This window comes from Terrapene carolina, unplaced genomic scaffold (genome assembly GCF_002925995.2).
Source record: "Terrapene carolina triunguis isolate 2854851 unplaced genomic scaffold, T_m_triunguis-2.0 Scaffold552, whole genome shotgun sequence".
Classification (NCBI taxonomy): Eukaryota; Metazoa; Chordata; order Testudines; family Emydidae; genus Terrapene; species Terrapene triunguis.
The window spans coordinates 319,228-336,442 of record NW_020664903.1 but is presented as its reverse complement, the minus strand read 5'-3'; the positions used below and the strand labels follow the sequence as shown (position 1 = coordinate 336,442).

General features: G+C 49.7%; 1 protein-coding gene across 2 annotated transcripts; it reads left to right on the top strand.

Annotated features, from left to right (window-relative positions):
* The first annotated feature begins 5,238 nt into the window (after positions 1–5,238).
* CDKN1A (cyclin dependent kinase inhibitor 1A) lies at positions 5,239–13,573 on the top strand. 2 transcript variants are annotated; one of them, XM_024212222.3, is made up of 3 exons: positions 5,239–5,263; positions 10,580–11,005; positions 11,667–13,573. In XM_024212222.3, exons 2-3 carry the CDS (start codon positions 10,588–10,590, stop codon positions 11,714–11,716), a joined length of 468 nt encoding a protein of 155 aa, XP_024067990.1. In that variant the 5' UTR covers positions 5,239–5,263; positions 10,580–10,587; the 3' UTR covers positions 11,717–13,573. The 2 variants fall into 2 exon arrangements, with proteins under 2 accessions (XP_024067990.1, XP_024067987.1); XM_024212219.3 differs by lacking the exon at positions 5,239–5,263 and having other exon boundaries at positions 7,277–11,005.
* Positions 13,574–17,215: the final 3,642 nt, after the last annotated feature.

Sequence of the window (17,215 nt, the reverse complement as noted above, 5' to 3'; positions counted from 1 at the left end):
GCTAGACTCTGCTGTGAGTCCAACACTGTCTCACTGATGAGCAGTAGGTGACTCATGGACACTGCCTTCAATGATCAAGTCCCAGGCTTCTGTATTTGCCTATAAGTCTGGAGCGACTTCCATAACCTGATCAGCTTGAGGCTAAATACTCGTTAGAGTAACGAACACAGAGCGTAAAGAAAAACATCGGTCAAAGAATTAATATGATTGTTCTTTATATAACAGTGGTGCCAACATCAAGCATCCAAAAATCATGGCTCAGTCCCCCCAGAATCACGAGTTAAGTTTAAAAATCATGAGATCTTAAACAATACATTTACAGGTTTGGAGGTTTTTGGCCTTCTGAGCTTTCAGGGGTCATATTTTCAAATGCTTCTCCCAAGACAGGAAGGCTAGAAACTTTCTTTTTTAAAATGAAAAAAGAGATTCTCATACAACCATTGGACTCTGGGGGCACCAGTTAGTAAGAGGCTCATGATAAAAATCACAAGAGCTGGCTACACGCAGACAGCTACATCCCTGCCCCTCTGAGTAGACAGTCTGTATGTAACTCAGCAAAGTAACCACCAGTGACAGTGGGAAAGGGGGCTGTAAAGATAGGAGAGCTCACGGGATAAGCAGCTCAGAGTTGTGTCTGTCGCTTCTGAGAGTCATTCAAATTCCATGGATGTGGGGGTATGGCTAGGACACCTTTAATTACAAGGGAAGTGGTGGATTCTCCATCTCTCGGAGTCTTCAAAACAAAACAGGAAGATATGCTTAGGTCAGATATGGTAGTGGGATCAACAGAGGGGAATGTAGGTGAAATTTAATGGGGCCTGTGATATACAGGAAGTCAGATGAGATAATCTAATGGTCCCTTCTGGCCTTGAACTATGAAGCTATTAAAAGATTAGTCCAGGAATCACTGGGGGGCAATTTCTGGCCTGTGTCATGCAGGAGATCAGACTTGATGATCATAAACTTTTCTGGTCTTAAAATTCATCTCTCTTTATAGACAGCAGCCACAGAGAAAGCTGGGAGAGAGGGGACAGTAAGATCCTAGAAGACGCCAAAAATTTTTTACAAGCAGCAACTAATAACTACAACTATAAACCTCTTCACTTCTTGGCCACCTCTGGTGGGGAGTGCAGCAGTTGTTTAGCAGCACACAGTAATTCGATGAGCCAGTTAGGGCAGAAAGAAGAGGACACTTCAGCCCATGGTTAAACGCAGCATTGAACTCAAGTTTGGGGAGCACTTTGGAAAATCTGCCCTCAGTTGTGGGGGCTGAGGCCCAGAGCCTCAAAAGGTATTTAGGCAACGAATTCCCATTGATTTCAAGGGGAGCCTAAAATACCTTTGAGGATCTGGGCCCGAGTTCTGTTGAAAAATCTGACCCCGAGCCCTATGCAGGCAGCTAAGATCTGAAAAGCATTGTCAAAATCAGCACATTCTTCTCTTTGCCTCTCCTGTGTGCTAACAGTTACTGGGCCTTTTAAAGAAAAGTCCTTCCTGGGTAATTCTTCTATGATGGCAAGAAGGCTTTGGGACCTATGGCAGGGGATCCTTGCAGCCTGTTCTGTGGTTAGCCAGACAGCAGGTCTTCTCTCCTTATGAGCTGATCTGCAGAGGTGCTGGGCAGCTCCACCGTCCACTGGGGTCAGCAGGAGCTGAGGGTGCTTCACACCTCTGACAATGAGGCCTGGCTAGATTTTCATTATATCAATAGGAAAACGAAGACCACAGCTGCTACTGTAATCGTCAATTCCCTACGGGTTTCTGATTCTCAATGTTCCCAATGCATATACCACTACTGCTGAATCTTCTGCACCCTGAAGTATCCAGTACTAGCATGTAGCATCCGGGGGTACCAAGGAGAGAATTAGCATCCCACAGAATGCATACCCCTGCCTCCCCCCAACCAGCACAATCTCCCTGCTCTGTTTGGCAGAGCAAGAGCTGGGCATAACAAGGAAACCGTTTTCCTTGGGGCCCCAGGCCAGGGGTAAATTCCGCAGCTGCAGAATCAGAAAGCGTGGCTCCCAGAATATGATTTGTGAGGTCATTAACCACAATGTAGCTGTGTCATAGAGAGTAGAGACGCTCGCACAGATGAAGGGGAATCATTGCTCCAATACCTTCTAATGAAGTAGCTGCCATTTGGTTTAATACAGAACCATGAGAACTGCCAGACTGCATCAGACCCATGGTCCGTCCAGGATCCTGTCTCTGATAGCAGCTAACATCACATTCTTCAGAACCAGGTATAAACTCCGTAGCAGACAATTATGGAATAGCTTACCCAGAGGGAAAGCCTCTTCCTAGCTGCATTAGTAACTGACGGGTTTATGTATGCCCTTAAGCAGGAAGTCTCATACTTGTTTGAATCCTGCATTCTGGGCCTCAGTGCAATTTTTGTGGCAATGAGTTCCACAGATTAACAGTGCATTTTGTACAGAAGTCTTGTCTTTCATCTGCTACACTGAGATACCCACTTAAAATTTCACCAGGTATGATTATTCCGTTCTCTTTATTTTTGTACCTTTTTTTAAAAAAAAAAAAAAAAAAAAAAAAAAAGAGAGATTTAAACACTTTTTGGTAGCTGTTCTTTATCTACAGTGATATAGCAGCATCAGCCACCTTCCAAGCACCCCTTTATGGACAGCGGTAACTCTGCAGTACCTTACCTCAGTTTCCCTTCTTTTAGGGTCTCCTCAGCCTTCACACAGAGGCTTCTCTCTGTGCAAACACCCCTCCCTAGAGTTGGTGTTATTAATATAAACAGAACTCAATGTCCAAAATAAAGTCCACAGACTAACTCAGTTTTCTGCTTTTAGCAAGCCACTTCCTGCCCTACCTGGCTAGAATCTTGTTTCTCCTGGTGTCTCAACCCCTTTTATAACCTTCTAACTCTCTATTGCAGCCTCCCCCTTTATAAGGCCCAGGTGTCTTCCCTTAAGCCCAGTTGAGCAGCAGGTAATCAATCACAGGTGCACTGGACCCCCTCTGCACCTTCTTAAAGGAGCCAACCAGCCACACTGTGCTAAGTGTTAATAATTGCAAATAGCATACAGATGATAAACTGTGTCACTTGAGTCTTAGCTATGGAATGGTTATGCTTTTGCTCTCTGTGTAACAGACCTTGCAGTTTCTAAATCCACTCCTCGCATGCAGGGTTGGCAGCCATTTTGTTTTCACTGCTCAATATAGTCGGAGAAGACACGCTGTGTTCTCTAAGTTATGGTGGAGACTTTAGTGTTGTTCTTTCTCTTGGTGGTTGCTGTTCTCCATCTAAAGTAAAGGCCATTCTGGCTGAAAAGCCTCTCTCTGAATTGTGTGGCTGGCAAAACGCAAGGTACATTTGTAGCCATTGCTTTCAAAATTAATTAAAATACATAAATTGAAAAATCAGAGTTGGGCAGGTTAATAAGAGCTAGGGTGACCAGACAGCAAATGTGAAAAATTGAGAAGGGGGTGGGGGTAATAGGAGTCTATATAAGAAAAAGACCCCAAAATCGGGACTGTCCCTATAAAATCAGGACATCTGGTCACCTTAATAAGAGCATGCCAGAAAGCCGGGTTTGTTCACTAAACTGCCATGGGTAAGCTTTAGTCACTGCTACATTAAAGCTAGAATCAATCTAAAACCCTTTGTTTAAATAGCCCCTGAACTTTGGAAAGTTCACCTCTCGATCACAGCTGTTCAGGGCCTATCTCTGTGCCATAGATGATAACATCTTTCAGCTGATTTCATGCTCCCTGGATGTGTTTGCATCCTGTGTAACGGGACTTGTAGGAGAGAGAGATCTGCCCTGTGTCATGAGGCAGTCTCCAGCAGAACATGCCCAAACATATTCTCTATTAGAACAGGCCAGCCTGAAATCTGCAGATCTAGGAACTTTGCATTGTGGCAGGGGTTAAATCCATCAACTAGCTGCACACTGAAGGCCTGATTTTCAGAAGTGAGGAACACACAACAGCTCCCCGATTTCAGATGGCACGGCGGGGGCCAAGCACCCTGAAAACAGAAGATTAGATGGATGCTTTAGCACGTACCTACATTTCTGATTCAAAAGAGACCACAAGATAGATATTAAATGCTGCTGGCCTCAGTTGCAGCTGCACCCCTGCAAGCCACCAATGCAGACAGTGCACGGGTATAAAAACTAAGTTGCACCAGTGAGTTTACCCTGCATTTACATGAGGGGTTTGCAGTGATGCAGCTACACCGTGGCTAATGACCCCAGTGTGGACAAGCCCTGAGATTAGGGGAAGCCAAAATCTCATGCTTCAGGATATAAACTGATCACTGCAGAGATCAGGAAGGAATCTTTCTCCTGCCATCTTCCTTCTTCCCCAATATGCAACATTAGGCAACTCCTTAGGAGCATGGCCCCAGATCTTCCAAAGGTATTTAAGAGCCTAATTTCCATGTATTGTAATGGGAGTTAGGTGCCTACACACCCTTGAAGATCTGGGCCATGGAGAGGTAGTTGCTTTCTGGCTTTGCTCTGAAGCAGCAGATATGGTAGCCACTGCTAAAAGTAGGGGATTGAACTAAATGGACCGATAGTCTGCTCTTGTATGGAAATCCTATTACAGGAATCAATCCCCCCCGTCAAACCAGTGAACTATAAAGACGGTAGATCTGAAATCACAAATGAGGGGTAACCAGCCATCGGGGACAGGGTTAACAAATCCTATGGCCAGATTGGCCAAAGGGGTGACATTAGCGGAGCCGGGGCTTGTCGGGCAGCTCACCTGTAATCCTGTGGATTGGAACAGCCTGTGGTACGGATACCCTGGCTGGCCTAGGGAGCTGGCAATGGGATCGGGATCCTCCCTTCTAGGGCAGCGGCGGCTCCGCCGCCTGATGGCACCTGACCCGAGAGGTCCAGGTGCTTCTCCCGCGCCCATGGGCGCAGAGCTCGGGGCGGGCAGGGCCGGGCCGGGCTGGGCCGCGGGGGTTAATTCCGCCCCCAGCGGAGCGGGTCGCCGCATCGCCAGCGCGAGTGGCCGCCAGGCTCCCTCCAGCCCAGGGCTAAGGAGCTGGGCAGCAGAGCCCGGCCCGGGGCAGCGCCGTGCGAGTCCCGGGCTGAGCGAGGGGTGAGCTCAGCTGTGCGGGGCAGGTAGGGAGGGCCGGGGGCGGAGCGCTCCGCCCGGCTATATCAGGCTGGCAGCCGGGCGCCGCGCTCAGAGCCGCTGCCGGAGGTTTGGAGAGACGCAGCAGCAGCAGCAGGCAGAGTCCGAGCTGTGCTGGGAGGCGGTGGCTGGACGCGAGGTGAGAGGGGCTGCGGCCGGGGTATCGGGGGTGTCTTTATCCCCGTGCCCTTTGGGGTGGGGCCCTGCATCACCTCCCCCGCCGGGTATCTGTCCCCGAGTCTCCTCGCCCCCCTCTGGAGGGTGGATTCGCGCACGGTCAGTGCTGCCCACCCTCGATGGGGAGCCCAATTCTGGGCCGATGAAAGAGGATGCGACTTCACTGCTCCGTGGCCCCCAGGTACCGGCGGGTCCCGCCCCGCTTCTCGACACCTGCGCGGGCTCTGCCCCTTAGCTAAAGGGGAGTCGGAGGGGCCCCACTCTGGAGTGCCCTAGGCTAAGCCCAGCCATCCAGAGAGAGCCCGACCGGGAGCCGCCTGCTGCTGCCCCGCACCGACCGGGGTCACGGGGGGCTTTCCGGGAAGCGAGGCTGAGCAGAGACCCCGCTTCCCCAGTGGGCAGAGGCTCCCGGGCTACTAGTCTCTCCCTCCCGGCTGCTGGTGGGTTTTTTTTCCTCCTCCATCCCAAGCTGCTCTGCCTCTATCGGTTTCGCTTGCTGGGGAGTCTCCCACTCCCTTCACGGTGCCCCCTCCCGAGCCTGCATTGATCGGTGGGCTGGTCCCTCCGCTAGTCGCTCAGGGAGGATGCGAAGATCCCCGGAGCAATGCCCTTAACGCGCCGTTGGGATGGGAACCGAGGTAGTCTCTGTACTGGAAGGGCTGGGATTCCCAATGACCCTATAGGGCTAGAACTGGGGGCGCCCCTTGCTGGGGACCCCCGGCCACTAGCCCGGCCAGGCCGATCTGGGAGCGCACACACGCGAGCTGTCATTTGGGTTTACACGTCTCCTTCCGAAGCGCAGCGAGGCGAAGCCTCGGGGAAGGGGCGAGTGTGGCGCATGTTGGATTAGACCCTCGGCCACTGATGACGGCGGCAGAGACAATCGATCTCCCCAGACCCTCCCCCCCCCCGCCCATCCTGGAGCCCGCCGGGGGGGCCCGATGGGGAGCCGTTTCGCTTTCGGGGCGCATCGCGGCCAGAGGGGGCTGTGGAAGCCGCGGGCCCGGAGGCAGGGCTGGCTGCCGGGGGTGTCAGGAGCGGGCGGGCGATTGGACGCGGTGCCATGGCGTGTGACACTCAACTACATGACGCCAGCTGGTAGGAACGCCCGGCCCGGCCCGGGGACTGAGCGTTCGCCAGGCCCGACAGCGGGGGGCGCTGCGGAGTCGGCAGCCCGGGCTGTCCAATGGAGCGGGGCGCTGCCAGGGCATGTCTGGGCGGCCGGCGGTTAGTAATAGTCACACGCTCGCTGTGATGTAAGAGACCTGCCTTATTGCACGGGCTCGCGAGTCATTTCCAAGCGCACGTCGGGCTGGGACTTCCCTGAAGCTTTGGTCTAAACACGTCCAGGAAGAGCCATGTAACAACCCACCGGGCAGGGAGCACACTGGGCAAAGCCGCTCCCAGCCCGGCTGGGTGGCTGCGTCAGCACCGCCCTAATCGGGGACTGTCGCGCTCCGCTGGAACTCCGTGTCCCCGGGCACTTCCTAGGAACAGAAGGATCAGGCTGATAAGAGCTGCGTGAGTCTCTGCCGGCCACTGGCTGCTGCAAACTGCAGAGCCCGACGGGACAGCAGCGGAAGCGGCCCAGATAGCTGTAGGGATGGCCAAATTGTCCTCTGCTCAGTCCCATCGCTGATCTGCCATCCAGTTTGCAACTGCTTGAGTTCGTTTTGAATAGTTGGACAGCACTTTTACAGATGAAGTGCTCGCTCCTCTGTGCAGGCTTGTTCCATCACTAGCAAGGATCCCTGGGGGTCTGACAGCAACTAAAAGAACCTTGCAGTAGGCTCCAGACCATGTAACAGGATGAAAGGTGTAAATGCTGTTTGTGGATTGAGTGCCTGTGTCTAAAGGGATATTTCACAATATTATTCATCACCTGCTGGTACTCATCGGCTGCTTGGCTGGTCCAAGATGATGTAATCCCAGCCTCCCCTAGACATGTCACTCTGCCTGTCCCAGTCTGGCTGGGCCTGCTCCCTAGGTTTCACTCTGATTGCAAATAATCCCTCACTTTACAAGAAATGGAACCCCAGGAGGCTACTGTAGTGAGGGGTGGGAAGATATTTATTCCTGGGTGACAAACACCCCCTGGTGGGCAAAGTGGTACACTGTTAATAAACTGAACACTTGCATGTCTGGCGTAAAAATCTGTCTCTGGCATCCCAGTTATTGCTTAACGTGGCTATTCAGGTAAAGCTACTTTAATTTATTGTAATCTAGGTTAAGATGGTTGACAGGAGCAATAGAGCCATGGAGCTCACAAGTAAGGAAAGTGAAGCCTGCAAATGACCCAAAATAGTTCCACTTTCTCCCTCTCCAGACATGCTTTGCCTAGAAACTGCAATATTAATGAGACCAAGCCCCAGATTGTTCCAGAGATTGGCAATAAATGGGCTGCAGACAGATGGACTTTAAAACTTGTCCCCTTGCTACTGTTCTTTTTGCCCCTAGAATTTCCTTCCCCCAACTTGGGTGTATGGGACGGAAGGGGCTGCATTGAGCCCAAAAATCCTGCTGTCAAGTTCACTTGCTTCCAGGATCTCCTCTCTGCTGTCTCTCTTGAAACAAAAATCCTGATGTGGCTGAAGACCTGGATGTTTAGCTTGAACATAATGTGCTCTTCAAAGGATCCCCAAAACCTTACTGTAATTAAACCTCCCCCTATATTCCTTGTGCTAGGCCAGTCTCTCAAGTCACTTTGGGACTTGTAAGGCAGAGCAGGTGACTTGCCCAGGCTCCCTGCACTCTGAGTGCAATTGACTTGATCACTGCACCCAACTTAATTTCCTATTGAGATCCTGCCACCTGTAAGAAACTGGCTTAGGGAAGCAATGATCCCTGTTTCTTAGAGGGTTCAGGATGAGCAGAGCCAGTGTCAAGTTGCCTTTTGCTTACCTGAAGCGCTTGCCAAGAGCTGCACTGTTGGATCAGCACTGCCCTGGCACCCACTGGTGACCACAAACATTGCTCTGTATCAGCTGCTTGTTCAAGTCTGCAGGGTTCTGTAGCAGAATTTAATGTGACTTACAAGAAAGCTTCATTGTATGAAAGGAAATGAAAATGACTTCAATGGTTCTTCAGGTCATCAAACTGACTATTCAGGAAATTAAAAGTAAAGACCAGCCATGTGTCATCCACACTCAGCGGCTTCCAACACACACAATCAGGAGCGGAGGATGAAGCATTAGTCTTAATGCGAGGTTGTGCAGTTTTGTGGCACACTGATCCTGTGAGGTGCTGAGTAGTTGCAGGTTTGGCTGCTGTAGCACTTCAGTGTAGACACTATGCTGATGGGAGAGGCTCTTCCTGAGAGGCCGTAGCTAGGTTGACAAAAGAATTCTCCTGTCGACCTAACACTGTCTATATGGGGACTTAGGTCTGTTTAACTATGCTGCTCAGGGGTGTGGATTTTTCACATCCCTGACTGATGCAGTTAAACCGACCTCACTTTCTACTGTAGACCAGGCCTTCGACCCCGGTTTAAGTCAGTAGTAGGTGTTGAGAATGCTCCGGATCTCTCAGGAGTGGGCATTCTAATGGGTGTGGGTGTTTGCTTTCATATGCAGCAGCAAGTTGAAACTTGTTACCTGCCAGGGCTTGTTTGGACATGCTGGAACTTGACTGACTCACGATGATGTCATTCCATTGAACTGTTTACAAGGGTGTGAACTGTCAGGCGATATGAAGGTTGAGTTCTATTTTTAATCTCTCAGCCTCTTCCTCTCTGGGTGAAAAGGCAAGAACAGGACAAGCTGGATCAATAGAATATTATAGGCACTGAGGCCATTAAAGGTTAAAGTTCAAGATATACAAGCCAAATGTGGCCTTTAGCTGCCGTGGTGCCTAAATGTCTCCCAGACTAATAGCATAAAGGCTAAATTGTTGCTGCCAAAGGATTGTGTGTGGGCAGAGTTGAGCAAACAGTTCACTGCTAATTAAAGTGGTGAAAATAACCTTTTTTTGCATTACTGGAATCAAATTCATTTTGGGTTGAATGAAACACTTTGTTCAACCCACAACATTGTTGCGTTTTTGTTGGTTTATAACTGTAAAGTAAACCTCAAACTCAATGTTTAGATTTTCATAATCCTTTTTTCAAACTATTTAGCAAAATTGTCAAATTCCTGAATTGTTTTGGTTGATGCAAATCGGCATTATTATTATTTTTTTTTTCCTGGCACAAAGCTTTGGCTAAAATTTTGCCCAGTTCGACTGCTGATAACTTATTTGGCTCTAGCTTTCTGCTCGTGGGCCTATTGTGACTGCCCTCTGTCCATTGTGGGCTGGATGTTTTGTGCTGAGCAGCCTCTGTTGCCACTGCAGTCAGTAGAAGCTGCAGATGCTCTGCATATCTGACCATCAGGCTCTATGGGAATAAATTCATGATCTCAAACTTTTAGAATATCACCCTGCCCTTTTAAACAAGCCTCCTTACATAATTACAAGCTGCGAAGGGATTCCTTTATAACCTTGCATGCCCACATCAGGGGGAGGGCAGAAGGTTAGAACCCTTTTGGGGTTTTTGTTGGCAATTGGCAATTTTCTTTACCACTTAGGTGCATCTCTTGTTTACAGACCAAGTGTGGCTCCTCTTTGCCTCCATCTACAAAGCAGGGTCTTTATCAGTGGCTACCCAACAGTTTCACCAATAAGGGATTACCAAAATGGACACGCCTGGAATTTGTTCTATGCAGCTTGTTCAAAGCATAGTTCCTTGCCGCTATGTTCTGGTACTTGGATTTAAGAAATTCACCTAATATTTCCTGTTGGCTGTGCCAGCTGCTCTCACATGAATCTGTCGCATGCAAACTTGAATTCAGATCCAATTCTGATTTTAAATATCCTCCAAGTTGAGATCCAGTATTGTTGTAGCAGTGTCAGCACTAGGGTATTAGAGATAGAAGGTCAGTGAGGTAATATCTCTTATTGGACCACAGGGTTGACTGCAGGGTTTGAACCTAGGACTTTGAGCACTAGATGGATCAGCCCTTACCACTTGAGCTCAAGGATTAAGTTCTATAGCTGGGAAGCCGTAGCAGGTTCAACCCTCATGTAAACCAGTAACAAGAGGGAGACAAGTGCATGCTCCTTGCATGGATTACATTGGCATGCATATACCCAATGATTGCTCAGTACTGCATGCCAGGGGTGGTCCCAGGAGATGCCTGAACCCCATGGACCTCTGTGATCATTTACTAATTCACTCAGTAGCCTAACTATTGATCACTTGCACTGCAGCTCAGTAACCATATGTTGCTCATTTTCCTTCCAGCTGGAAACATGCCTCTGTCAGAGAGTAACATGCGGCAGGCCCCCTGCAACAGGAAGCTCTGCCGAAACCTCTTTGGCCCGGTGGATCATGAGCAGCTCCAGAATGACTTACAGGATTTGATGAGGAGAAATCTGGAAGAAGCTCGGTGCAGGTGGAATTTTGACTTTGAGACGGAAACACCGCTGGAGGGCAAGTTCAAGTGGGAGAGAGTCCTCTATCCTGACGTGTCTCCTGCTTGCCTGCCTTCTCAGGACCCGAGCCACTCCAAAGGTAATGGTGGGGAGAAGAACCAGAGCTCTCCAGCACTTAAGATTTCTACAAAGGATCTTAACATGGCCCTCTCAAGTGAAACAGTACAGACGGGCTCTGAGTCCCGCACGGCCAGCTCCCCACGGCACCTGAAACGAAAGCAGACCAGCATAAAAGGTAAGTACGAATGTTTGTCCTGCCCCTAGTTCACAAGTACCCCAATGGCTACCAGAGCAAGAGACAGAATGTCAGTGGCAGCTTGACTAGTCCAGTCATATCTCTGGGGTGGCACAGGGCACCTGTCACTGCAGGCGTTGGCGCTTACTGTCAGTTCACCTGTTCACACTGCAGCATTGCCTGGAGGCTCCAGCTGAGTTCAGGATCTCACCGCAGTAGGTGTAAAGAAAGCAGCTAGTGTCGTAAGAGGCAGTCTCTACCGTGGAGAGCTTACAGTGGAGGGAAGGCCAGGTTCTCTGCTTGCTACAGCTGGGGAAAGGAATCTCAAATGACATCACACAGGGTGGCTGGCAGAGCTGGGAATCCAAATCCGATTTCCCAGATTTCAGGTCAATAAATCACAAGACTGGAGCAGATAATAAAAGTGAAACCAGCGTCCCACTGCCATTCAACCAGATAGCCAAAGGGAACTTGATAAAACCCTCCACAGATGGGCCTTTTCTCACTGTCAGACAGGCAATCTGAAGCATGACTCCGGATTGCTCTTGCCAAAACAGATGCTTATTGCTCATAAAGCTCCTCCAGCCAGTTTATTGGAAGGGCTCATTCACGCTCTCACTTGAGAGCAAGCTCAGTAGTCTCCTTTTCTTTCTCCCTCCAGATTTCTACAGTTCGAAGCGGAGGATTGTCCCTTGCAAACCAAATCCGTGATGCTACAGCACAAGTTGTTCTGCTTCTATGTGCCTCTTGGCTGGGGCACGGTCATCAGGATGTGTCTTCAACTACTAACCCTACTGGCCCTCTGCAGCCCTCTAGGAAGACCGTTTCTATTGAAGTCTGTGGACGGGTTGCCTTAGGGGCTGAATAAAGTCTGTGTCGGGACTTAGCGGCAGGAAGACTTAGTTACAAGCCTCCCTCTGCATTGTACTGCATAAGCTACCTACTGGATCTGTCTATTATGAAGTGATGTAGAGTTTAGTGTCGTATTTATGAATAGGGCTAGGTGTCTAAGGACCCACTTGTGTGCAATGTGTATTGTAAAGGCTTTATTTAAAATAGATGTGGAATATTTGATTACCGCCTTTCGTAGGCCTTGGAGAAGAGGGAATGATAAATGCTGAAAATTGAGCCTTCAGCGTAGGCCAGTGTGACACTCAACAAGGAGGGGTAGGAATGAGAGTGCTAAGTCTCAACCCCCCTGACCAGCTACACCCTTGCCCTCAGGACCACAGGGTAGGAGGGGTGGGTGGAGGAGAGATGGGCCTAGACCCTAAACTGCTGTAAAAAGTGTTGTACTTCCACTGCAGTCAAGTGTAAAAGAGAATAGCCTCCCGAGCTGAGGCTCCGTCCCATGGCAACTGATCCTCATGGCCATGGGATGCTTATGTACATGGTCTTCTAAAGCCTCACTCCTGCTCCTGGGCAGCATCAACACTCTCCGTCTGCCTGGGCAGGAGTAAGCTGTGAGTGCAGTGGGCCTGCATTGATAGAAGGGTATCTGTCTCCAGCTGGGGCTCTGCTTCCTGAAAAGGAATGCTTAGGGTGGAGGTGGGAAAGGAGATGTGTATTGCCCATAAAACAAGCATCCCTGACTGCAGGGCCTACCTGAACAAGCAAGGAGTGGATGCTTAGCTGGGTAACCGGATGACACAGCCAGCTTTCTCCCTGGCTAGCTCAGATCAAGTTCTGCTTGGTGTTTAAACGTTGCCCTCTGCTTGCTGACTTGAGGAAAGGAATAATTTGTAGCTCCATCTCTTGGGTGGTTCTTCTGCATTATAGGGAGGCTGGTAGTAGGAGTTGGGGATGGGGGATTCTGACAGGGTTAGACATCTCCTCTGCTAATACCAGCCAGTCCAATTCACTACTTGTAAAGCTGCTTGATGCACCCTTGAGTGGAAACAGACTACTGATGCCACCTGGTTGTGCCCAGGCCCAAATGCTGCATTGGCTGATTTCAGCACTAGCCTAAAGGCAGAATTTGTCTTATAAGACTCACCTTCAGGTCCCTCTGCTCTTGTCATAATACACCACTAGCTCCTGCCACTAGGCTATTCCAGGGCATGCTTTGTGGGAGGATCCATCTACACAGCAATTGGTAGACTTTGTGATTTCTACAGTAGAGTTGTAGCACCACTCTGTACAGCAGGGCTAATTCCCTTCCCACTTCCCCCTCCAGCAGGAGGGTTAGCTGCTGCTCTCCCTCATTATGTGGTGGGTCGTACGGCTTCTGCAGTTAGACTCACTGCGTGTGGTCCTCTTGTGTTAGAGGCCAAGTCCTCATGGCTCCTGCTGCTGGTTTTCATGGCCGCATTGTCTGTCCACAAAGGCTGCAGTCTCACTGTTCGAGATGGTCTCAAGAAACATCAGAAATTCTCAGGCACTTTCTCTGTGATGGGTTCATCCCCTCTGCTCATGGAGTTGGACTTCTAAACCTGGACAGAACAGATCCCTTCACACCCCCATTCCTTGCTGCACTTTGCGTTCAGGGTAACGCCGGCAAACTTTCAGCACTAATACTTGTATCTGTAAATAAGATGCTGCTGCATTTATTGGAAAAAAATCTAGTTTAAAAATGTAACTTTATTATGAATAAACACTTTGTGTATAAATGAGGCTGGCTTGTCACCTGTCTTCTCTTTGCCCGCTCTGAAGAGCGAGAGTAACTTCAGAACCAAGTATGCTATTAATGCACCCCGTGTCACTATCTGCATGAAGGATGGTTCAAGTGTGAGCCTGGACTCAGGAGCTCTGGGTTCAGTTCCTGGCTTTGTTATGTAGGTGTGACTTGGGCAGGTCACTTGGTCTCTGTGGGCCCCAGACCCCCATCTGAACAATTGGGATAATAGCACTGCTCTGCCTGACGGGTATTGAGGATAAACACATTAAGCCACTCAGATACTAAGGCCTGGTCTGCACTACAGGGTTAGGTCAACGCAAGGCAGCTTACGTCGACCTAACTATGGAAGCATCTGTGATGGGATCCCTGGGATGCAGCCTGGGACTGTGGGACCACTGTGCCCCCTGAACTCTCTCCAGCCTGGGCTCTCTCTCTCAATGCCTTGCTAGTGACAAGCAACAAACCCCTCCAGGCAGTGTGATCACTCAGCACAACTATATGTGGAGACCCAACACCCAGCTAGATTGCATGAATGCTCCCAGAGTCGCTCATGACCACGCAGGGAAGGCACCAGCCAAATTCCCCCCTGCACGGTATCTCAGGAATATACCATCTTGTACTTCAAGATGAGCAGTGCAAATTTATTAATTGATTCACCACTTCATCAGTGGAAAGCGGACATACACCAGCCTTTGTAAAACTTGACCATACTTACCATTCACTTCAGGCAAACTCAAAGATAACCAGTAAAACAAATTTATTGACTACAAAAGATTGATTTTAAGTGATAGGCAAAAAGTCAGAGTTAGTTACCAAAATAAAATAAAATGTAAGCACGCCGTCTAAACGCCCAACCCTATTAGACTGGGCAACATCTAGATTAAGCAGTTTTTCTCACCCCACTGGATATTGCAGTTCATAGTACACAGATTTCACCCTTGAAATCTGGGCCAGTCCCCTCAGTTGGAGTCTTCAGAGTGTCCTTGTTGCTTGCAGCCAGAGCCGGCTTTAGCAAGGGCGGGGCCCGATTCATACTCACCTGGTGGCAGTCCGGGTCTTCAGCGGCATTTCAGCAGCGGGTCCTTCACTCGCTCCGGGTCTTCGGTGGCACTCAAGGACCCGCTGCCAAAATGCTGCCAAAGACCCGGAGCGAGTGAAGGACCGGCCGCCGAAGACCCGGACCGCCGCCAGGTGAGTAAAAATTAAAAAGGCGCCGGCGTGGGGCCCTCTTAGGCACGGGGCCCGATTTGGGGGAATCGGGCGAATTGGCCTAAAGCCGGCCCGGCTTGCAGCATAGGTGGGTGAAGGAGAAAGGCCAAGCTTGGGCCCCCTGTGTTCAGTTTTATCTCCTCAGTCCATGTGCTTGTAGAACACAAGTCCAGGCATGTCTGATGGGCATTGCTGAGTCTCCAGGCAAGGTTGAGCAATTCCTCTGGTGTAGCCTCATGCAGGTGAGTCACTGAATTGTAGCTCCCTCGCTGGACAACGGCTGTTGATGGGTTGTTTGACAGTCTGCCCAGGCGTTGGTTACTTTCCTTGCTGTTGCCTCTGGGGAGCTAATATCTGGCTGAATCCCCAACTTGCAGTATGTTTTAGTGACAACCATACAATATTCTCATAACTTCATATGCATTAATGATATAAATATATGGATAGAGAAATGACTTTCAGCAGATTATAACCTTTCCCCTGATACCTTACAAGGCATGCTTTATATGCAAGATCACAATCCTATATAAATTTGGAATATGGGGGTTACAGGGTGCTCCCCCAAGGTACAGAATGTCACAGTGTCTACACTTAAATGTCACTCCTGCTGATGTAACTGCTCCCCTACACTAACTCCAGCTCCATGAGAGGTGTAGAGTCAAGGCCAGTGCAGTTATGTTGATGTAATGTTACTGCGTTGCCTATGTTGACTGTTACTGGATTTCAGGAGCCATTCCACAATCCCCCACACAAGACAGTACAATAAATACAAGTGCTCCAGGGGAGGATGTGCACTGCCAACACACATAGCAACGTGAAGACACATACAAATGATGTCATTACTATGGTGGCTGTTTACCGACGTAAGTTGGGTCAACTTAATTTTGTGGTGTAGACATGGGTTGAGGTAGTGTGGGGCCACATAAGTATGAGATACACTTTGCAGCATGGTCTTAGCTGCCTAGCAAATCCATGTGCTGCAGTCAGGCTGAGATCACTGAAGGCTCTGAGACTGGACTCCTTCAATCACAAACAATTTACAGACCTTATTCAGTGCTCCTTAGCATGACTGAGTCTGAAAAAAACACTTCCCCTTCCTTTAGAACTAATCTACCAAGCCCTGGTATCCTACTCTACAACGCCTCTTCTTTCCATCAGAGCGCCAGTGAAGAGCATGGGCCATGAACTTGGTTGCTATAAATCAGCCTGACTCATTCACGGCACTGGAGCTGTGTGGACTTACACCAGCAGAGGATCTGGGCCCATAGATCATTTCTGTCACCCACTCAGCTCCGGTCCCTGCTGCTACAGAACAATGGGGCTTTACCACTTCCTTGGGGGAATGAATTCTACACCTTAAGACACCTTATTAGTCAGGAGCTTTGCCTTTCTTAATTCACACCCCTGTACACCAGGCTAAATCATTCTTCCCTCTCCTAATGTGTTAACACCCTTCAAATATTTGCAGAGCATTGTCATACTATCCCTTAGCTGTTCCTCAGCCAAGCTCTACAAATTTAGCCTTTTTAATCTTTCCTCCTACGTCAATCTATCCAACCCTTCCAGTGACTGTCACTGCTTCCCTGCAGGTTGTCAGCAGGAAAAGATACTGAGCACATAAACAGATCAGTAGATAAATATCCCCTGAGATCTGAACCCCTCTCAAAATGAACCAGACCCATTTCCTCAGCTGCTCTTCCCCAACCACACAGGAGGTTAGACCGCTTTCAGCGAGGTGGAGCAGGAGACAGATTTAAGCAGTATCTTCGTCATGCTCTTGAGGCACTATTATGCTTGGCAACCACTCATCTGTTGCAGAAGGGCCACAGCAAGCATTATGTGACTGTTGTCACAATTCACCTCCTCTCATACAGGTGTCCCATTTCCTGATAACCACAAGTGCCACGCTGCCTACCCAACTTAATCGATAGGATTCTCTCACAAATCCTGCAGCCTTCTGTAAATCCTGCTGAAGGAAGCAGCTGCACTCTCTAGCACTTATAACACTGCAAATCAGACAGCAAGGAACAAGACTACATGTCACAATCCTCCCATTGTGTGCTGCCATCACACAAACATTCCACCCCCCCAGGGCCGGTGCTACCATTTAGGCAAACTAGGCGGTTGCCTAGGGCACCAAGATTTGGGGGTGCCAAAAAGTGGTGCCCCCAATTTTTTTACAGCGTTCCTACACCCCCTCCCCGAGCGCACGGTCGCCGCTCCACTTCTCCCGCCTCCCAAGCTTGCAGCGCCAATCAGCTGTTTGGGAAGGGGGAGGGGAGGAGCGGCGTGCTCGGGAAGGAGGCGGAGCAGAGGTGAGCTGGGGTGGGGAGCTGCCGCACGGCTCCCCGGGGGGGGGCAGCTGCCGCGGGGGGGGCACCTCC